The sequence below is a fragment of the Dermacentor albipictus genome, chromosome 5, assembly GCF_038994185.2.
Source record: "Dermacentor albipictus isolate Rhodes 1998 colony chromosome 5, USDA_Dalb.pri_finalv2, whole genome shotgun sequence".
NCBI classification, from domain to species: domain Eukaryota; kingdom Metazoa; phylum Arthropoda; class Arachnida; order Ixodida; family Ixodidae; genus Dermacentor; species Dermacentor albipictus.
Window position 1 is genome coordinate 147,794,971 of NC_091825.1, and position 22,720 is coordinate 147,817,690.

The window sequence follows — 22,720 nt, forward strand, 5'->3', positions numbered from 1 at the left end:
ATCTCGGAGGATTTGCTTGCGCGAGCTTGCTTTCATTCGTGGCCATGGTGGCTGCAGCAGGTGCAGTAGCACTCCTCGAAGCGAAACCATGTATTATAGGTCTTCTTTGGCAAAGCCGCACGCTCGCGTGTTCACTGGGAATGAAAATATATGTTTAATTGTTACCTTTATTTTGATCCAACAAACTTTCCCGCTAAAGAAGAACGACAAAGGTATATGACGTCACCATTTATATCAACTTCCGCCGGAACATGGACTACTTTTCGCGAACAGTTTTCTCGAAGCTTCTAGAAAATTCGAGACGTTTCTGCATAATACTGTTTCCGGTAAATAGTTCCCACTAATGAAGTGCGCGTATTTTATTCATAGAGATAAACTAAACAAAGTATTAGTTCCGAGTAAATTAACACGCATAACTTGACATTAACACTGGGTAAAAAGACTTTTGTAAAATTTATTCTGAACCGTAGGCATCTGCACCGGAAGTGCGGAGCACTACGGTAAGAAGGCAGCGGCCTAGAACATTCTCTCGTCCTCAAAAAGCCGGTTGACGGCGGCGTGCACGTTTGTTCGTCATTGATCGAGGTAGTGTCAGCCTTGCTTTGTTTCGGAGCCAAGCGGCGGTTTCAGTGACGCATTCTCGTCAAAGTAAGTACAGTTGCAATTCAACGTGTCTGAATACGCGACGTAGTGCATATATTTCCTTCGCGTTTGTTAGCTGCAACTGTAAAATCCTTCACGAATGTGTTTTCTGCACTGTGGCTTCATTAACGTGCCGTAATATTTTGCTAACGCCCCTAATGCTTTGCAAACGCCATAACGTGACGTATTTGGCGACGATATCGCTTTCATCGATTTTTTTATTTATTTTTACCCTTAGTAGCGCGCATTCATTCTCGTTCTTTTTTTGAGCGTACTTTGAAATCTGTATGACGAACGCGAACTCTGCAGTGCTCGTAATCGATTTTGTTCATCTGTGCAGATGCCCGAGGAAACACGCATAGATGACTCCGGGGAGGTGGAGACCTTCGCCTTCCAGGCGGAGATCGCCCAGTTGATGAGCCTGATCATCAACACCTTCTACTCGAACAAAGAGATCTTCGTGCGTGAATTGATATCCAACTCTTCGGATGCTCTGGACAAGATCCGCTACGAGTCGCTTACGGACCCGAGTAAGCTCGATGCCCAGAAGGAGCTTTTCATCAAGATTGTCCCCAACCGTGATGACCGCACCCTGACGATTATCGACACCGGCATCGGCATGACTAAGGCGGACCTGATCAACAACCTGGGTACCATCGCCAAGTCTGGCACAAAGGCGTTCATGGAGGCGCTGCAGGCCGGCGCCGACATCAGCATGATCGGCCAGTTCGGCGTAGGCTTCTACTCGGCCTATCTCGTCGCCGACAAGGTGACCGTCACCTCTAAGCACAACGACGACGAGCAGTACACGTGGGAGTCGTCGGCCGGCGGTTCGTTCACCATTCGCACCGACAACAGCGAGCCCCTCGGACGCGGGACCAAGATCGTGCTCCACCTGAAGGAGGACCAGATGGAGTACCTGGAGGAGAGGCGTATTAAGGACGTCGTCAAGAAACACTCGCAGTTCATCGGCTACCCGATCCGCCTGTTGGTGCAGAAGGAACGCGAGAAGGAAGTCTCCGACGACGAAGAGGAAGAAAAGGAGAAAGAGGAAAAGACCGAGGACGAGAAGCCCGACGAGGAGGGCAAGCCCAAAATCGAGGACGTCGAGGATGACGACGAGTCGGCCGACAAGGACAAGAAAAAGAAGAAAAAGATCAAGGAGAAGTACTCCGAGGATGAGGAACTGAACAAGACGAAGCCGATCTGGATGCGCAACCCCGACGACATCTCGCAGGAGGAGTACGGAGAGTTCTACAAGTCTCTGACCAACGACTGGGAGGACCACTTGGCTGTGAAGCACTTCTCGGTGGAAGGCCAGCTCGAATTCCGCGCGCTGCTCTTCGTGCCCAAGCGCGCGCCTTTCGACTTGTTCGAGAACCGTAAGCAGAAGAACAACATTAAGCTGTACGTGCGCCGGGTCTTCATCATGGACAACTGCGAGGACCTCATCCCGGAGTACCTGAACTTCGTCAAGGGTGTCGTCGACTCCGAGGACCTGCCGCTCAACATTTCTCGGGAGATGCTCCAACAGAACAAGATCCTCAAGGTGATCAGAAAGAACCTTGTCAAGAAATGTCTCGAGCTCATCGACAGCATCGCCGAGGACCGGGACATGTTCAAGAAGTTCTACGAACAATTCAGCAAGAACATGAAGGTAGGCCACTCGCCATTCTTTTTTTTTTTTTGTCCCCCCCTCCCCCCCCCCGCGATCTTTCTACTCATAACGCGCTGCACATCAGCGCAGATGCTGAACTTCTAGGTTCTGGTGTCTGCACCCTGATGTGCATGGTGGTGCATATGTAAGCACATAAATGAGTATGGCTTGGATCCGTCAGGGCCTCTCTAAGCCGATTGGCGCGGTCTTTTGTACGTGCTAACATCATTAGCAGGCCTATTCCGCATGTATTTTCTTATTGCAGGTAATGTAGGCCTGAACTGTAAAATGCACTTAAAAAGAAACATCCCCATTGCTGTTTTTGCATATGTCGCACATAGCTCATATCTAGCACAATACTTGCAACAGTTACTTGGATGCAGATCTTTAACCCTCTTACTTTAATTCTTGCTGCAGCTTGGCATCCATGAGGACTCTCAGAACCGCAAGAAGCTGGCCGAGTTCCTTCGCTACTACACTTCCGCTTCTGGGGATGAGATGTGCTCTCTGAAGGATTACACATCGCGCATGAAGGAGAACCAGAAGCACATCTATTTCATCACTGGCGAGTCCAAGGACCAGGTGGCCAACTCTGCCTTCGTTGAGCGGGTACGCGAGCGTGGCCTAGAGGTCATCTACATGATCGAACCCATCGACGAATACTGCGTGCAGCAGCTGAAGGAGTACGACGGCAAGACTCTGGTCTCGGTCACCAAAGAAGGTCTCGAGCTGCCCGAGGACGAGGCAGAGAAGAAGCGCCAGGAAGAGAACAAAGCGAAGTTCGAGAACTTGTGCAAGGTCATGAAGGACATCCTGGACAAAAAGGTTGAGAAGGTGATCGTGTCCAACCGGCTAGTAAAGTCTCCGTGCTGCATTGTGACGTCTCAGTACGGCTGGACTGCCAACATGGAGCGGATCATGAAGGCGCAGGCTCTGCGCGACTCCAGCACCATGGGCTACATGGCGGCCAAGAAGCACCTCGAGGTAAACCCCGACCACCCCGTCATGGAGAACCTCCGTCAGAAGGCCGATGCCGACCGCAACGACAAGGCGGTTAAGGACCTTGTCATGCTACTTTTCGAAACTGCGCTGCTCTGCTCAGGCTTTGCACTCGAAGACCCTCAGCTTCACGCAGACCGCATCTATCGCATGATTAAGCTTGGCCTGGGAATTGACGAGGATGAAGTAGCTGGGGCCGGAGACAACACGACGGCGGGACCCACGGTGGACGAGATGCCACCATTGGAAGGTGATGATGAAGACGCATCTCGCATGGAGGAGGTTGACTGAGCTGGCCTTGCTTTGTGCCTCTTACTAGCTTTGTCACATGTACATAGCTCACACCGTCATCTGTATGTGTGTGCTTTTTTTTGTGTGTGTGTGTGAAATAAATTTGTTCCTTTTGTGCACTTGGTGTAGTTTTTGACTAAGCTGAAAAATGGCTTGCATTGGTCTAACGATAATTACAATATTTGTGTGGATGTCCAGTTCAGTTCTAAACACGTATCAAAATGATCAAAGCTAGTTTGCTCTGACTCAAGCATGAAACACAAATTTGTGAAGATAAAGAAGTACTCGTGCGTTTTTGTACTCGCATTGGGTTCTTTTGTGCACCATATTGTTTGCGTCCCCTGCTTGAGTGCGGCTTGCTAACTATGAAACTCTTAAATGGCTAGGTTGGTACCACGTCCTGTCTCTTAAGCGCACGCCCAGTTTCCATGTACGTACATACGAGCTCAAATCGGCCGCGTGAACAGCCGATTTCAAGATGCCGTTTCTTCTGCGAAGCAGCAGCTTCCTGCTGCAGGCGGCGGCACAAGTCTGCCAGGGCCGGCTTTTCACACGCCATTTTTCCCATAGACGAAAACAGTTTCTCAATTTTGTCTTGGAAAACAGGCGACTAATGGTGCCAAGAGACAAAGGGAAAGGAAAGAGGAAGGTTAACCAGAGAACATTTCCGGTTGGCTACCCTGTACTGGGGGAGGGGCAATGGGATGCGATAGGTGAGAGAAGGATTTAAAAACGAAACTATGCACATACCAACTGTTTCGGTGGGCACTTGCGCAGCCCGCAAAGGCTTCCCTAGTGTTGTACTGTGTCGCCGTACAATCCTGCGTCACACAGTGAAGTCGCAATCTGTCAGAAAATACCGCAGCAGCGCCTTCACAGCCGATTGCGCTTATGTTCGCGTAGGCCAGTTTCCAAGGATCTTGTTTTCTGTCATTGGGCGCTTGTCCAGTTTGACTAGGGTGGCTGAGAGAACTGCTCATTGCGGGTTGAAACGAGAGCACTGACAAAGAAGGTGCTCGTTTGTGCCATTGCACCCGCACAAGTCACGAAGTGGACTGTTGGGCATTTCGATAATCGTGCCAAGTGTAATACTAAACGAAGCAGACAACAAAATGCGATCGTTCTGCAAAGTTTGAGCAAGAACAGTGCAGCGGTGAGTGCAAAATATTTTTTTTTCACGCAGCCAAATATTCAGGACACTGTATTTGCTCTCAGGGTCGCGGGTACACGTTGTGGACTGTTATGTTCTTCGACAGGGTATCCAAGCAGTGGCGTAGCAACAGGGGGCCGTGGGCTCTCGGTGCATGGTGCCAGTAGGGGGGTGTCATATACGTCTGAAGACACCCCTCTTTCTGCCGGCTACACACGTGGAGGGGGGGTGGGGCGGGTGACAAGACCTATGGGCCTGGGTGCCAGATGACCTAGCTACGCCACTGTATCCAAAAGTCTTCTGAGAAGAGCTCTACCGGCAGTAATAAGCTTTAGTCTTTCGATTTGGTTCGTCTTGTGAGCCTCCGCCACTTCTTCCCGGGTATTATGTCTCTTATGTACTCGCAGTTTCAGCAGTCTTCTTGTGTTGAAGTGGTTGGCTGTTGTCCTATTGCCGATTTGTGTATTTCTTATCAGTATGTTCGACTTGTCTCTTTCCACTATTCTTCATGTCTAAGTACGTTACACGGTAGTGAAATTTTGCTCACTGTCCGGGTGGTCTGAGCCCTCGCAGGTCCTTTACTGTAATATTAAAGTTTTTCCGTCCGTACGTCCGTCCGCTCACTGTTAGAACTGGTTTAAAGTTGGCGGGCTTTCCAAACACGAATCTGACCTGCCAAGTGCGAACCACCGCACTCAAACAAATTCCATCAATATAAATATTTACATAAAAAATTTAAACGGCAAAGTTTAAGCTATAACTTCGTAAATTATAAAACTGGAATTTACGACGTAATGGTGCGTAACTACGCGACCAACGCAACGTGGTACATGTAGTACATGCGCGGTACGACTCGGCTCGGCTGGCTCGGTCTTCGGCTTTTGTGTGTAGGCTCTGACTCCTGCTGACACCGGCGCGGCCGGGACGTGTTTGCTGCGATAGTGTGTTTTTCATTCATTGGGTTATCGTCTGCGCTCAAGTAAGTCTGCGATTGACCACTATCACAGTGGTCACTCTTAGCATTGACAATTCCATGCGCGTGCCTAAAACCGGTGTTGCGGTTAGCCTTTCAATTCTCTCTTGTCTTTAACTGAAGGTGCACGAGGACCGCGACTGGGTCACATAGCGTGGCCGTTATGACATGTGTTGAGAGCGGCCGTGAGATAATCGCTGTCGATTGTCCGCCAGCGCCCACTACGCGAAATGCCACGCGAAGCGGTCCGTGCAGTGCGCGCGCCGTGATTCCCCGCTTTCACGAGCTGTAGACACCAGTTTTCGGTGATTACTACGCTGGCGAAGTTGCATCACTCGCTTTTCCCTATGCCGTCCGTTTTCCAGATCCCTTCCGAGCGAGGACAGGGATGCAGCAAGTTCCAGAAAACGTCAACTTCTCGGCTGAGGAAGAGACTATCCTCAAGCTTTGGAAGGAGATTGACGCGTTTCAGACGAGTCTGAAACTTTCCAAATCCCGGCCAAGGTATGTGGTCGTCCGTCGCATCACGCTTCAGCCTCCGTGGCACGTTTGTGAGCGAGCCTTGAAACTGCTGCGCAGTAAGCGGACTTCCTGACCTGTCATACAAAGAAACATGAACCGCCTATATTACGCAGCTTGGGGGCTTTTGTGTAAGTTTTCTGTGATTAAGGTTAGACACGAAGAATATAATTTGCCGTCGTTAGCACGCTGTATGTATCCATTGTGGAATTGATAAGCTGTGTTATTCTGTGGATTAAAGTTGAACATTTCGGGCCGTATATTCCCTACCACACGGACAATTTTGATCCTCATTGATGGTTACTAGCATTTAACATATGGACCGTGATCGAAACGGGAAGTGCGAGTATAGCTGAATCGAAGTGAAGGGTGGAGACGGGCATGCTTTGCCGAATATGCATTCAGTTCGGTCACCATAGACTCAGGTACGCTAGACAATGTCCGTGTTACAGAACAATAACAAAAATTGGTGTTGAGCACTCGGTTATGATTATAATTCTACCACTGATAAACCTTTTTCAAAAGTTTTCATTTTGTGAATTGTGATTTGGAACCGACCAATATGGACATACCGAATTATACCGGTGTCACGTCAGGATCGGAATTCTCGACCGCGATTGGCTCCCTCCCGCAGCTTGCGCAAAGGAGGCAGTTGTTACCGAAACATTTGATACCGATCGGGCTCAATCGCGATCGAAAGGGCGCCGTGTGACACCTGTATTACAAAAGTTTAGGATTGTTCTTGTGATACCTCAGAGTCATTTCGCCTTGCTTTCTGGTACCAGCAGCTAGATTAAAGTGATTCAGGTGATCCTCTAAGCTTATTTGTATTTCTGTTTTTCTAGGTACTCATTTTTTGATGGCCCACCATTTGCAACTGGATTACCACATTATGGGCACATATTAGCAGGCACTATTAAGGACATTGTGACAAGATTTGCACACCAGTCTGGCTTTTATGTTGAACGCCGTTTTGGTTGGGACTGTCATGGGCTGCCTGTGGTAAGTTTTGTATTCCCTTACTTTTGTTTCATCTTTGAACATTAACGCACTGGCTTGTATGTACTACAGGCAGTAGCAAATGCTAAGTGTCTTGTGCATCACTGTTTGTTTCATATGCTAAAGTTTTTATCGTGCCTAAATTTATGATTGCAGGTCTGTGAATACACTTTGCTAAATCTTTGTAAGCAAATGAGTGCCCTACTGGCATGATTTTTTACAAGCTCTCGTTAGTTGCTATTGATTAGAGGATCATATGAGGGTTGTCTCTGCCTGGTTTTGCAGCAAGAATAATGTCATATTCGCATTCCAGGTAATTTACTTAATCATTTTTGTACTTTAGGAATACGAGATTGACAAAGCCCTTGGTATCAAAGGTCCCGACGATGTAAAAAAGCTGGGGATTGAGAACTACAATGCTGAGTGCCGAAAGATTGTCATGCGGTATTCAGAAGAATGGGAGGTAAGCATTGCTTTTATGTTATGGTAGTTTGCTTTGCCATAGGGTGCCATCTTAATAACCTTGTACTCTCGCAGCTTGCTGGAGCCAGTTGACCTAAAGCGATCTCTCCTTCAATCACATCATTCATTCAACTTGCTGCTACTAGCCATGTCTCTTTTGTTAATAAACCGTCTTTCTTTCCCTTTCTTTTTAATTAGATGTATATAGGGAGAATGTGCCTTTCAGAGGTGCCAACTACGCCTCTGTTCCTATGTGCATGATAGAAATAAAAATACTTTGCAAAGAATTAAGCCATAGCGATACAAAAAGCACTTAAGGGCAAGTTTTAGCAAACAGTTTGCAAGTTGTAATGCAGCTATGTGCCAGAATACAGGTAGGTTCACAGCCATTCACACAAAAAAATAAAAATGAACTGTTTTTAAGGATTTCAATGTTCTGTAAGGGGTGGTTGAAGTCAATGCAGAGCCCATAACTACAGTGCTCCATGGGACCAAAGTAGTTTTGGGATGTAAAAGCCATGGATCATTTAGCATTACTTCTTGATGTGGCCCGCTTGAAACCGGGCAGTAATCTATCGTTATCTTTTTTTATTGTACTGCTCAGACTATTATGTGAGTGTATGATTGTTGACCAGCTGAACATCAGTCAATTCTGTATTTCATATGGGGATGCATATAGTTTGCTGCAGTAGTTTGTTGTACAAGTGAGCTCCAGCTGAACAGCATTGCTGTGCTATGTGGTGTATGGTTGTTGCTTCATATGCACTTTGCACGTACACATCCATTACTTTATTCAAGAATCTTTGTGCAACTATTTCCTTCAGATACGGTTCTATTTCCAAAGGGAAGCACGGCACATCGCTTTCTAGCCACAAACCTAATTTTGAAGGCCAAGCCAAATTATTTAGCTTTATATATCGATTGACTGCACTGCAAATAAAGATAGCTTTATAATTCCTCCTTAGCCATGCCGCAGTGTCTATGCCATTCAATGCCGAGGGAAGGGTTACAAGAACAAGGCCACGGGAACTCAAAAGGTGCTCTCATGCTAAGATTTTGAAAAAGTTCAAAGAGCTCCAAGCAGCTGAAATTAATCCTGAGTCTACCATAAAAGAATTTCCATGTGACTGAAGTGTGGTTTTCGGAAGTAAAAGCCGAGCGTCATTCAGCTTTATTTAGTGTCAAGGCCCACTCCATACGAAACAGTCATCCCACTTATATCACGGGCTTTAGGGTTGCATATGCAGGGCATCAGGCAGGGAAATACGATCTCTTCAATGCTATTAACAGCGTGTTTACAGGAGGTATTCTGAGACGTGGATTAGGCAGAATTGGGGATAAGAGTTAATGGAGAATACCTTAGTAACTTGCGATTCACTGATGTTATTGCCTTGCTTAGTAACTCGGAGGACCAATTGCAATGCATGCTCACTGACCTGGAGAGGCAAAGCAGATGGGTGGGTCTGAAAATTAATCTGCAAAAAACTAAAGTAATGTTTAACAGTCTTGGAAGAGAACAGCAAGGCACTGGAAGTGGTAAGGGAATACATCTACTTAAGGCAGGCAGTGACCGTGGATCCAGATCATGAGACTGAAATAATCAAAAGAATAATGGGCTGGGGTGCGTTTGGCGGGCATTCTCAGATCATGAACAGCAGGTTGCCATTATCCCTCGAAAGAAAAGTGTATAACAGCTGTGTTTTGCCAGTACTCACCTACGGGGCAGAAACCTGGAGGCCTACGAAAAGGGTTGTACTTAAATTGAGGATGGTGCAACGAGCTATGGAAAGAAGAATGATGGGTGTAACATTAAGGGATAAGAAAAGAGCATATTGAATGAGGGAACAAATGCGAGTTAATGACATGTTAGTTGAAATCAAGAAAAAGAAATGGGCATGGGCAGGACATGTAGTGAGAGGGGAAGATAACCGATGGTCATTAAGGGTTACGGACTGTATTCAAGAGAAGGGGAGCATAGCAGGGGGCGGCAGAAAGTTAGGTGGGCGGATGAAATTAAGATGTTTGCAGGGACAGCATGGTCACAATTAGCACATGACCGGGGTAGTTGGAGAAGTATGGGAGAGGCCTTTGCCCTGCAGTCGGCGTAGCCAGAATGATGATGATGATGATGTAGTACAGAGGATAGCAAAGTGATGTCATGTGTTTGACCTTGTTAACAATAATGGCCACTTGTAACAATAGTAGGAACATAGCTGTTTTGTTCCTTGCAATTTTTTTAGTTGTGATTGACTGTTGTAACACTCATGGTACAAGGAATTGCACTGTGTTATGTGGCAGAAAGCTGAGTGGTCACTGCAACTGCTTCTGTACTTTTCAGACCATTGTCACAAGAATGGGACGTTGGATAGACTTCAAAAATGACTACAAGACAATGTACCCTTGGTTTATGGAGTCTGTATGGTTTATCTTCAAGCAGCTGTACAACAAGGGCCTTGTCTATAAGGGAGTCAAGGCAAGCCTACTCTATTATTCATGCTCAGTGAACTGCTAATGATGTGCCTGGCAGCTGCTGTGTGAGCTTCCAAATCAAATTGTCTAGAGGAGGTGAATTTTACTGCAATTTAGTGGCGATCTTTCTCGCTAGCATTGTCATACTGAGCTGCTTTAAGATATCAGACGTTCCTCGATGCAAAGGGCTAGATTGAAGCGAGAAGCTTGTCTTCTTCTGGCACATCTGTCACACTTTCATTGATTGAAGCCACTAATACATGTGAGATTAGACATACATTTTCCATGCTGCTGCTGAGCCAAAAGCAATTCAAATTTGTTTCTTGCAGCTGTGATTCATTATGCTTCATTTGACAAGTTGCTGATGTAAATTTGAATGCAAACAACAGACTGGAGTAAGCATTCCAATGTGCTCCTTACATTACGTGTACATTTAGAACACTGGTAAAAATTACTACTGATAAAATCCACTGGCTGGCTTCAGCATTGAGTGCATAGCTTCCTTATACCTAGACATGTCAAAGTAGCAAGGACTGTCATGGCATTAACAGAAATTACTGTGGATCAGGGTGAAGTTAAGTCTGTTGCTCCCAAACTTTAGGGCTGTGAACTCCCAATTATGGTACTAAGAGAGATAGACCCCTCCACGTCATGTTTTTCTGTTAGATTTTACTTCCCTCTGTAACCTGCAGGTTCATGAAAAAAAAGGGGGGGAGGGGGAGATCAAGGCACAGAACTAGGAGGCACACACACATACAGCTGCCACCGGCTGTGTGTGTGTCTCCTGGTCCTGTGTCTTGGTTTTCACTTTAAACACGAACCAACTGGCCCAGCAATTCATTCTTGAATAGGGGCTTAGAGCTGCAAATCTCAACTTCTGTGTTACGAAATCCAGTTACATTTTCTGTTGTCACTATTATTATTATCTTTGTGTTTTATGGGGCACTTGATAGATTTGATAATAGAAAATTGAAAATTTTTGTGATCATGCACTAAGTTACATCATTGGTTTGCAGCAACTAATAATTTGGTAAAACTTGATGGCGGCTCTGCTGTAGAAGCATTGGAGGAGTACTGGTGCAATTTGTTATGATGGTGCTCTAGGCACAACAGCCAGAGGAAAATAAATTGACAAGCCAGTGTAACATAACATTTATCTCACTTTTTCTTTTTTTCTTCACTTGTCTACTAGCCACTGGCTTTTGCTGTGATGAAGGGTAGGGATCATGTGCATAATTATGATGTTGTCTTAGTTTTGTTTGGAGTTCTGCCCTAATTTTTTGTCTATTTGCCAATACCAGGTGATGCCTTACTCGACAGCCTGCAACACACCCCTATCCAACTTTGAGTCGGGCCAGAACTACAAAGAAGTTGTGGATCCTGCAGGTATGCTTGAACTGTTTTGTGTGGTTATATTTTTTTGAGCAACAGCTTGCAGAGAGAGAGAGGGAGGCTCTTTATTAGAAAAGCAAATTTTTGCTGGCGCGTATACAACTACTGGCATGCTACTCTGTATAGGGGTAGAGAATCGGATCAAAGATTCAAAAGAAGAGCTGAAAAAAAAAGAAACTATGAAATGCGCAGTTGCTCTGGCATTCTACTATTGAGTATCAAGTCACAGGTTCAAATGCCAGTCGTGGTTACTGCATTTTCATGGGGGCAAAATGCAAGCACTTGTTTACTTATAACCACATAAAGCCAACTGACAGCGAAGCCAAGGAAAGTATTGGGGAAATTAACAGTGGTTGAAATTGCAATGTAGAAAAAGTTGAAGAAAAGGGAAATGACAACGGACGAAAAGATGACTTGTTGCCAGTGGGAGCGAAACCTGCAACCTCCGCATTATGCATGCATTGCACTACAAATTGTGCTACGGCGATGGCTATCAATTCGTCCACTAACTTGGGTATTTATGTTTACTAGATCTAGCCCTAGGAGTGCAGCGTACATGTAATGTGGAGGTTGTGGGTTTGGCTTTCATTGGTGACAAGTTTATCTTTTCGTCCACTTTCATTTCCCTTTTTTTCATTATTTTCTACATTACAATTTCAACCACAGCTCATTTCCCTCATGCTTTCCTTGGCTTCGTTGTCTGTTGGCTTTATGTGGTGATAAGCAAAATCGAGCCGCTCGGATCCCCTTCTGTTGTTATAGTATTTGGTACACAATAACTAATGCAGGTGGTTGAAATTATAACCTGTAGTCCTCCACTACAGCATCTCGTGTAGTCCCAGTGCTACTCTGGGGCGTTAAACCCCAAGTCAGTCTTCTCAGTAATTTGAAATGGGGTTGCACTTCGAAGCTTTTACTGCTGCACTGTTTGACTTGGGCATGGTGTTTCAATTTTATGTGAATGCAACAGTTTGTGCAGTATTTGCAGACACTCAATTGCCAGACCATTAAAGTATCTTTTGAGTTTTGTTTATTTCTTACCCGCTGTGCTTTTTTAGTGATCGTCAATTTTCCACTCGATGATGAGCCCAATGTCTCCATGATTGCGTGGACGACAACACCCTGGACACTTCCCAGCAATCTGGCTTTGTGTGTGAACCCAGAAATGATCTACGTCAAGCTGAAAGGTTAGTAACCTGTGGCTAAAAATACAGTCCACGTCCATTAATTCAACCCTGATGGGACCATTGAAGTTGATCGAATGATCCGGCAGGTTGAATTGAGCAAGCTTTGTAAAAATGCCAGAACACCCCTCTGAAGCAAAGGAGCACCCACTTAAACTACCATAGAAATGAGATTTAAGTTCCTAAACAAAGAAATCTAACACACGCCTGAATTTTTAGCAAGAAAATGGCTGAGTGTCCAACTTGTGTTGCACAATGGTGGCCAGTTTCCTAAAGTCAGCTTCATCACAATATATGCATATTATGTGGTGAAGTGTAGGAATTTTGCAAAGGTGGCTTTAAGTTTCGTGTCTGATTGCAACGTGCAGGCAACTTGTGGCCCAATGTCGCAGAGAAAAAAAAAATGTGGGTTAGGTTTTGGGGAATGCCGTAATCAGACATTGTGAGCTACTGTTATTGCGGGAAATCCTCTTTATGCTGGCTGAAAATGGGCCTTTTTGATGGGAGGTGATGTGTGTTCAGCGCAATCACTGTTTCCTAAGTTCTGACGAGACGGACACTGCCAGTAACAGGGTCGCTATTGGGGTCACCATAGAGGTCAGATGCGTGCATGCTGACTGGTCAAGTTCAAGTTATTTGTTGAATACCAATTTTAGGATCAAAATAAGTTTGGGCCCATAGAAATGCATGAGCTCTAGCTGGGAACTTGGGTCAGGATCGAAATTACTGAAAAATGTGATTAACTGGAGTCAAATTAACAGATGTCTACTATATCTGGTGCCTCTTAAAGCTATGTCAAATGGGGATTTTCCCCTTAACCTTAACCTTATCAAACAGGCCTTGCACAGGTTCTTGACTTTCATACTTGCCCTCTAAGCACCCCCCCCCCCCCCCCCTTTGTTTTCGGGCGATGTTTCGATGAGACGGGCACGAGAAATGACATTTTATTTGGCAAACATTCAAAAAAAAGATACCTAGGTTCAGACAATGAACCTAGGAACCCATGATCACTACTCTGTCACTCTCAGTGCCACTTGAGTCCATCACACTGTTTGAGCTGCTGCTCTCACTATCCCACAGCAGGTCATCTTCCGTTTCATCGAAATAGTTTGTGATCGAACAATTCTTAAATGGCTTGGCAACGACGTCGACTTGGACCCACTCCCACGCATCCGAAATCCACCTTGCGATGGTTGACAAGGATGCCCTCTGCAGATTTCCCGTCGCCGTCTTTTTCCGGTCGGGGTTCCACACCCACTCTTCGTACTCCTGTCGAAGATTAGCCTTAAAAAGTTTGTTGATTGAAATGTCGAGAGGTTGCAGCACTGTCACCTGGAATCACAACCAAGTTGTAATGGTTCTTCTAAAGCTTGGTCTTTACTTCAAGGGTAGGATGGCCATGAAACGTGTCCAACAGAAGCATCGACCGCATGCCTGCAGGTCCGCCGAGCAATGGTCCCAGGCGCTGCTGCCACACGACTCGAATCCAATCTGACATCAGCTCGGCTGTCATCCACCGTTTTTCCTTGAATCTTACGATAACATCTTTAAAAAACATTCATTTTTTTTACATGTTTTTTCTCTGAGGATGATGCATGGTGAAAGCTTTCGGTCGTCAGCTGTTATGCACAGCATCACTGTGACATGCTGCTTCTCGTACCCTGTTGTCTTCACCCTCACTTTCTGGGATCCTATGTATCAATGACAGCGAAGCCCCTGCATCATTCGCTGCAAACAAACTCGCAGACTTCAATTTGCAGATGTTGTCCTTTGTGCAGCTCCATAAACTTTTTACGCATTGCGGCGCCCTTGATAATCTGCCCGCTGCTTCCTCCACTCGATGACACAGGCTTGGCCCATGCTGAATTCCGCTGCGGCACTATGGTTGCCATTATCTTCAGCAAAAATGCTATTACAGTTCGTTTGAACTTCAAGCTGTAGGAAGCCCTCTTCAAACTCATTCCAACTTCCATTTGGGGCTGTCGAAAATACGGACACCATACAAAGCAGTGCGTGTCCGTGATGCCCACAAAACTTGCCTAACACTGCCGATACCAGCTTCATGTGGAAACACATTGATAGAGTTATTGGGGTTGCTTTCGGCCTGTTTTCTTTCGGGGGGGGGGGGGGGGGGGGGGCTTAGTTTGTGGTGTTCTATGCCACCGTCTGTATTGTAGTGTCGGAACGTAGCAATGCAAGACATGGCCACCTGGATTGGCGTGTGTGGCAGGGAACATCCGTCGCACGTGCCGATCCGGGCGAATGTGAGCAAGAAGCCAGAAATTGCACCGCCGATACGGCCATTTCAGGACTCCGATGGCTCATGGCTCGACGGCAGAGTGAGCAAGTGCTGGCAGCCTTGGCTACGTGCTCTTCCTCGCAACAAAGGGAGCGCTTAAGATTCACATGCAAACTTTCTTCCATTTCTTTTTTTCGAAAATAGCGGCGGATGCTTAGAATCGTGAAACTATGGTAAATGCAGTAACAAGAGATCAAACACCATTGAAGGGGTGAACAGAAACTAAACTGAACTAAGCTGCAGGTCTTGACTCATTACGTAGTGTGTTGGGTACTAGGCAGGAATATTTGCTGAAGCTAGGCAAAGTACATCATGGTGAAACATTATAATGTGAAATTTATATGCATATAACATCACAAGCATCAATGCCCTAACATAGCTTGTCAGACGCAAATAGTGTAGCGTGCATACAGTTGGAAAGATGTGTATGAATATTTAAACTTCAAAATAGAGAACTAGAAAAAAAAAAAAGAGAAGCACCTAAATGCCTCGTAATTAGCTGGGGGATTGTCTTTGACACCCTTTTTAATAAGTGAAACAGTGTGCTTGACTGTGCAGGTAATGTCCTTAGGAAAATGCTGGGGCTGTACCGTATTTACTCGCGTAATGATCGCACCCCAAACTTGCCGCAGCGATATGTCGTGTGCCAATTCTAGCTAATAATCATCGCGCTTGCCATCTGTCAAATAGTACGCAAACGACTCAAGACAAACCAAGCGGTCTGCATGCACCAAACATTCTAAAGTAGATGCCCCATTTAATTACTTTCATCACTTTCCGCACTTCCATGACAAAAAGAGGTACAACCAAGCTTGCCTTTCTTATGGGTAGGCTTTATAATGGTTGTGATCAACAACAACAAAAAAGGTGCCTCTCAATTCTTATCTGCACTCGTGGACACGCAACAACTAGCGAGCAGCAACGATAGTAGCCACGTTTACACTGATACGTTAGAAGTGTACCCAATTCATACACTGACGCTTGTAACACACCTAAGATATTCGCCCACCCTTAGTGGAAACGTGTCGTATTAGGATATTAGGATAGTATTGAAGACTAATGCCGCAGTTTCCGCAGCATGCCGGCCATGTGTTTCTATGTCACTGGCAGCTAAGCGTGCCCATTTGTTTCTGTCCCCTCAAAGTGGATGTGGCTATGTTATTGCCGCAAACTTGCTGATATTAACGATATTATTCATTGCTGATACAGAAGAAACTGTTTCAATGCACGAAATGTACTCACGAGAAGAAAAAAAATTGGGTTCGGCGCGTTCGGCTTGCTCTGCCGGCCACCATTTTTGTTTTGGTGTTCCACACTACACACAGCTGCAGCCGCCTATTTGTTGGCCTGTTGTCATCCCGCAGCAAATGCGGGATGAAATTTTTTTTTTCTTCTCGCAGGAAATTTAACCCGCATAATAATCGCACCCCTGAATTTGCATCAATTTTTTTTTTAGAGAAAAGTGTGATCATTATGCGAGTAAATACCGTATTTGGCTTGCAAATTAGTCTTGTAATTTAACCTGAACTTCTACGAGTTTGTTGGGTAAGACAATTTTATAAATCTCACGGAATTATGTTAGTTTTCTTTAAGAAGTTGCATTACATGGGTCATAAAAGCAGTGACATGATGTTTAACTGCTACTCTTGACTAATGCATTTATCTTTTACTCAGACAACAGCACTGGCAAAGTTTATATAATGATGGAAGCACGGCTAGACATCCTATACAAGAAACCAGAAGAGTACACCATCTTAGAAAGGCAAGCTTATATTTATGACATCACGCTGACACTTGTGTGTTATAAACGCTCTTTATAATCTTTAATTTCCCTATACCTACGCAGGTTCAAGGGTTGCACACTTGTTGGCAAGAAGTATGAGCCAATCTTCCCATACTTTCAACAGGTATGTTTTCAGTGAAGGTTTTTGTGTATTTTAACATAGTGATGCCGTTAAAAATAATGATTTGTGTGGTGTACTGCCTGTTGTGCTTGATTCAGTCAGATTGGTCTCCGATATTCATGTCAGACATGCGAGGTTGGATTGCTAGCTACTCCAAGGAATGTTGGTGTCTTGCAGCCTTGTTCTGAAATGATATGCTGAAAGTACCCATTCTTGAAATACTCTGCAATAGATGCACAGAGAATATACTCCATAAATAGAGCACATTGTGATGTTTTCTTTGTAGAAATTACGATGTAGTATTACCGCCCTTAGGAGTAAAGTTTAGTGCAACATTCATTGTGCTCGTCATCTTATGTTGCTTCGCAGTTGAGGAAAATTGGTCCTCGTCCTGGATTCGAACCTGGGACTGATGCCTTTCTGGCGTGGTTGCTCTACCATCTGAGCTAATCAGGAGGCTAGCATATTGCAGCATGAGGGCTAATTAATTGTGAGCTCAAAGCACAGCGACACTGATTATGACAAGTCACTTCTGCAGAAACTCACAAGGTGGAGGAATGTAGCATGAAGACAATTTTCCCTTTCATGACACTTCCTCCACCTTGCGCAGAACTGATTCTGCAGAACTGATTTGCAATATTCAGTGGACCCTTCGAAGTCCTTTTCTTTTTTCGCCAAATGTGACCCCCCAGGGTCAAATGATTTTATTGCAGATTTAAAATCTTCAGACTGACCTATTCCAAAAAATGTTTACTGCAATTTAAGAGTGACCATAAAGTAACAAAATAAAATTTTTTCCTTAGGTGAATATGCATTGTTTACTCATAAATACAAATGGGCTTGCATAAATATTTCTAGTAAGAATAAAAATGTAGATTCACTGAAATGGATAAATTCTTATTTGGCACTTTGGCAGTAGTCCGCATCGGAGGAATCGCCGCTGCACACCCTTGCAGCACAGCAACCAATGCACACACCCATAGCATAATCAAACTGTGTATGTGAGCGCGCACAGCAAAACTCTATGGTTGTCTGCCCATCAGAAAAATGAAACTAGTTAGAAACTTTCAGTAATCCTTTGTCCCATCGCCACTGAGGAGCAGTTAGCTTTGCAAATCTTGAGAAAAGAAATGCAGGCATGTCAGGATCGTTCGTATATGGTGACATCATTTGTATACACCAGGGCAGGCCTGTGAATAGATGTAATCACACTCATGTGAACAATAAACAAGCGAGCATCTAGTGGTGACCCTTTGAGAGCTTAGAAACCAGATAGAGATCAGTTTTTATTAGTTCAGAGAGTGGAAGCTGCCCGCGAGACGAAACCCAAAAACTGCCATGCACTTATGCACGTGCAGATATGTGAGCAGTCGCTGCAATGCCACCCTAAAGAAACTGTGGAATGAAAACTGAGACTATGGAAGGGGGAAAAAAAAGTTCCTTGCATCCACACGGAGTGGCAGCACTTGCTGGGCAGCAAAGACTTGAATAATTGGCGCATTTCTAGAACAAGCAGACGGTGCCGTTAATATACGGTATCGACCATTTGGGACTTGTTCGTGGCGCCATATATTTAAGTCTTTGACCCTCAAAGGGTTAAACCTTGATATAACAAAGTTGATAGAATCAGAAATTTGCTTCTTTATATTGAAATACTCTTATATTGAAATTTATATGCACCCTTTATGTAAATTAGTAGTCACCTATGTATTTTTTCTTACGTGGTAGAGGCCGCATAATTTTCTGAATTATCGGGCAATCGGAAAAAGCAAATTTTAATGAGAATTAGTTTTGTTGAATATGTAAGTCGGCGGTGAAAAATGGTTTTCACATCAGCGGTACAAAGCGAAGCTAACTTTGCTTTTGCATTCTCTCTGCTCCCGCAGCTGATAGTGTCTTCCACATTGGGACGACACTATCATGAAAAGTGCTGGTAGCAGGGAGTGAATGCTTGTTCTGCCTCTTGCTTCACCCTCCTAAACTCAAGATTACGCTATCGCAGTAAAACACGTTGTGGGGCTAGTTGGTGCATAGCTTTCAATAGAATAAGCGCCGAAAAGTGACAGCACACAAGAAGAAAAACAGACAGGACAGACAGTTCTGTCTGTTTTTCTTCTTGTGTGCTGTCACTTTTCGGCGCTTAATCTATTGAAAGAAAATTACGCTATCTCCAGTACTAAATGTGAGGAAAGATGCTGCATGTGATGCTGTGCCATCTCAGATTACATATAAAACGACGCATCAGCGCTCAGCCGCGCTGATATCCTTTAAGTTGCCACGATCGCGCTAAAAAAAAAGGAGACTCGTGCCAGCCTGCCCCTCCCCCCCTCGATTGCATTTCTGTGAGCTTGCTACCCTTTCCCCTTGCCCGTGCGGGAAGTCTGCATTCATCTAACCACCGTTCTTCTCGGCTCACTCTTGCATGTTTTCACTCACACCGATAGCATACAGCATGCAGGGTGCGATAAGGTCTTATCCTACTAGGACTTTATATGGAACATTACGCTGCTCTGCTTCAGGGGTCGTACGGCGCGCAATTTGAGAGGTGCGTTCGCAAGCAGCTGCATGTACATTTTGGGGTGTTTACCAAAGAGCAAGACTGGGTATTCTCAGGCATTTTGAATAGTCTGGAAATACTGAGGGAGAACTTGGGGAATTATTGCTTTTATCCGGGAAAATTAGTTGTAATTTTATTAAAAGGGAACAAAAGTCGCAGTATTGTTGGCTCGAGTAATAGAGGAATCCTAACGAATCGTCTTTGATGCCATGTCATCGGTTGGAGGAGTTGCTAGCGTACAGTCAATGACCGACTTCCAGGACGCCTGATAATTCTGATGGCTTCACGGCACCACTACGTACCCCATAGAGTCAATGTATGAGAACGTCTGAAATTTCGGCCACAAGAGCCATTCGCCGTCCGATTTTCTGGACCTTCTGCCGTGCCCGCAGAGCTGAAATGACATTAATCAAAGCCACCATCACCGGCATTTTTATTATCTCGCCGCCTCGAACTGGTGCTTCTGCACGCAGATCTGCTGGCAGCCGTAGCCACCACTGCAGCAACGCTAGTCCTAGCTGCTTTGATGTTCGCTATTAAGTTTCTTGCCGTTCAGTGCCGTGTTTTTCGTTGAAAGAATTTGCCGCTGTTAGCAATGGCCCCCCCTTTGTGATCCTCATGATTGGCTTCAAAGCTCGGAAAGCAGAATGCGTTGCATAATGCCAGTTCCCGAAAGTCCACTTCGTCTCGATATGGCAATGTTACGCAGTGAAGCATAAGCATGGGCAGGGGCAAGTGTCACGGGACACAATGCGTGTTCCTTAATTATACATGCGTGCACCTGCCGTCTCCTGTCACAGTACGAGCATCGATATGCCTAGTAAGTGTACTAGCAGGCCTTTAGAGCTTTTTCAGGCATGCGTGTGGCAATTTGAGCCCTTAGGGGCAGTAAAAGGCATGCAATCATTTTTTCGGACGTTTTCGTGGCCCTGAGGGGGTCTGAAAAATCGGACGTTGACGTTACAACTGACCAGGAGGATGCTTCAAATGATCCATGCGGTGAATGTAGTATGGCACAAGGACGACGAGAACAGAAAGGACTGACGCAAGGAGGAACGAATGGAAAAGGAAGCTTGCCGCTGCTTCTTTGAAGGAGCTTGAGCTCAAAGAACAATGTTGGCTCATGCTGAGATGCAGGTATCCCTTATCCGAACTAAAATAAACTTGAAAGCAGGAAAATTGAGGCGTCGTGCACGGGTTGAGAGTATGTCAGGACGGTTGCGGTTGACTTACCAGCTGCTAAGAGAGAATCTCACTTGTGACAAAGTTCAGGCCTCGTACCAATGAGCTTGCTCAGCTGATAGAAATTGCTCACATTCGAAAATATTTGCTTTCTTATGCATCTTCTTTTTGTTTATATTTGAAAATGTTTGACTCGATTTGGAATGGGTTTTACCCTTTCTTTTCCGAATATATTTTATTAGTTGCGCATTTTACTAACATTTTCCTTTGGTTTACTTTTTGAATAAAATTAACAACACTTCGTACTATTCAAACTGAATTAAGTCATCGTTTTATATTTTAGCATGCTTACTAGAGAGTGACAGCATCGGGTGGCATGGTGTCAGCCCGTCTTGACATAAAACGAATTTCTGTGTCACTCAGAGAATTTTGCAAATTCACTCATGCAAAGCTTGTAAAACTCAGGACATTTGGAAATTTCAACTTGGTAAACACCCTGAGTAATTAAACCATTTGACCATCTGCGTGCGCGGAAGTTTCTGTTTTTATAAACAGTTACCTTGCTATATCGAGAATTTCATTATATTGAAGTTCGTTATATCGAGGTTTAATGGTGTATTACAGCAGTCAGGCATTTAATGTCTACTGCAATATAGGTAATATACTATGAGTTGTGCCTTTTCTTACTTTCTTTAATTTTCTTGGATGCTGTGAATTGTCATTTTCATCTTGTGTCTTCCAGTACAAATCCAGAGGTGCATTTAGAGTTTTCTGTGACAACTACGTCACAGCTGAGAGCGGAACAGGAGTCGTTCACCAAGCACCATATTTTGGAGAGGTAGGTTCATCCGGATTGCAACACCCTTTTCACCCCCTTTATTTGTCTCGCTTTGATCACAGCTCCAGCAGCACTAGCATGAATAACACAGCAAAGGTCAGCTGTTAATAGTTTAGCTAACATACTCCTCTTGCGTACAATTGGTGCTAAAATTTAAAAAAAAAGTATAGGTGGGCTGTGCACAGAATTAGCCTTCAGATTCTTCTTCATGCCACTCTACTGCACATTGCTGTGAAGTTGCACAGATTTAAATGCAGGGCGTAGGAAGTGCAGGGGCAGGTTATAAGCGCAGAAATATGGTGCTTTGCTTCTGCTCTTCAGACTGTCCAGTCTAAGCTTGAGATGGCGTACTTTTTAGTAACTGTATTTCGTTTGTGCTTTCCATTAGCATTGTGAGGATCCAGTCGTGCATAGAAACTTTTGCACTTACTTTTGGTCAGCACTGTACCCTTCTCGAAGCCACTTCAAGGATATTTATTAAATAAGTTTCTGAAGTTGGCCACATAATTGTGAAACCATATGCCTTACTACTTTCCTTTTTCTACTGATCATTCGCCTCAATTATTGGGATTTAGCAGCTAAATTGTGACTTGATGCAACTAGTTCATATACAACTGATTCATAGGATGGGCACCTAGAAATATAACCAAACCACTCTGAAGTATAACACAGAACCACGGCTCTATATATAGTAGGTCTGGGGACTTTGTGCGACTTACGTACAGTAAGGTCCATTCTAAAAGGGAACGCCATCAGTCTTACATAACTTCAGGAAGTCTGCATTGCATTTCAAGGGAATCAGCAGCTGATATGATGCATTAGGTATAGATAAATTGATAAAAGGTAATGGCAGACAGCTTGCTGCCAAATCTGAGTAGTAATCGGTGTGGGTTTTCTGATTTGATGTTCCCTTAGTAGTTACTATACCGTACATATGATCAACATCTCATGATGTATAGCCGACTTCTCAATGACTACCACTGTTTTCTTTCTGCATCACATACTAGGACGATTACAGAGTGTGCCTCTCTCATGGGGCCATCACAAAAGAACAAGAAATTGTCTGTCCTGTGGATGCAAGTGGCAAGTTTGTTGCACCTGTGAAGGACTTTCTCGGACTATACGTCAAGGTAAGTGCCGTTCGGTATCTTCTTACACTCTTATTCTCTGTTGATTAACAGAGAAAACTTGCCAATAAAGTAA

General features: G+C 44.7%; 2 protein-coding genes across 4 annotated transcripts in view; both read left to right on the top strand.

Annotated features, from left to right (window-relative positions):
* The first annotated feature begins 488 nt into the window (after nucleotides 1-488).
* Nucleotides 489-3,708, top strand: LOC135906228 (heat shock protein HSP 90-alpha-like). Its single transcript, XM_065437517.2, has 3 exons — nucleotides 489-648; nucleotides 983-2,299; nucleotides 2,717-3,708. Exons 2-3 carry the CDS (start codon nucleotides 983-985, stop codon nucleotides 3,587-3,589), a joined length of 2,190 nt encoding a protein of 729 aa, XP_065293589.1. The 5' UTR covers nucleotides 489-648; the 3' UTR covers nucleotides 3,590-3,708.
* Nucleotides 3,709-4,542: 834 nt separating this feature from the next.
* The window catches only part of IleRS (Isoleucyl-tRNA synthetase), a 54,036-nt gene continuing 35,858 nt past the window's right edge, over nucleotides 4,543-22,720 (top strand). The window contains exons 1-11 of one of the 3 annotated variants that reach the window (XM_065437516.2): nucleotides 4,543-4,742; nucleotides 6,078-6,216; nucleotides 7,077-7,233; nucleotides 7,574-7,693; nucleotides 10,031-10,165; nucleotides 11,463-11,547; nucleotides 12,612-12,740; nucleotides 16,711-16,798; nucleotides 16,883-16,943; nucleotides 21,422-21,517; nucleotides 22,525-22,647. In XM_065437516.2, the coding sequence (XP_065293588.1) occupies nucleotides 6,101-6,216; nucleotides 7,077-7,233; nucleotides 7,574-7,693; nucleotides 10,031-10,165; nucleotides 11,463-11,547; nucleotides 12,612-12,740; nucleotides 16,711-16,798; nucleotides 16,883-16,943; nucleotides 21,422-21,517; nucleotides 22,525-22,647 (1,110 nt within the window). In that variant the 5' untranslated portion in view covers nucleotides 4,543-4,742; nucleotides 6,078-6,100. Of the gene's footprint in view, nucleotides 4,743-4,985; nucleotides 5,121-5,581; nucleotides 5,719-6,077; nucleotides 6,217-7,076; nucleotides 7,234-7,573; nucleotides 7,694-10,030; nucleotides 10,166-11,462; nucleotides 11,548-12,611; nucleotides 12,741-16,710; nucleotides 16,799-16,882; nucleotides 16,944-21,421; nucleotides 21,518-22,524; nucleotides 22,648-22,720 lie in introns of those variants that run through there. The other 2 variants (XM_065437515.2, XM_065437514.1) reach the window with 2 other exon arrangements.

Excerpts from the sequence above, each read along its gene's own strand:
- LOC135906228 (XM_065437517.2), top strand. The coding sequence starts at position 983 with ATGCCCGAGGAAACACGCATAGATGACTCCGGGGAGGTGGAGACCTTC. Across the intron at positions 2,300-2,716 it reads AATTCAGCAAGAACATGAAG|CTTGGCATCCATGAGGACTC; the intron begins GTAGGCCACTCG and ends TTCTTGCTGCAG.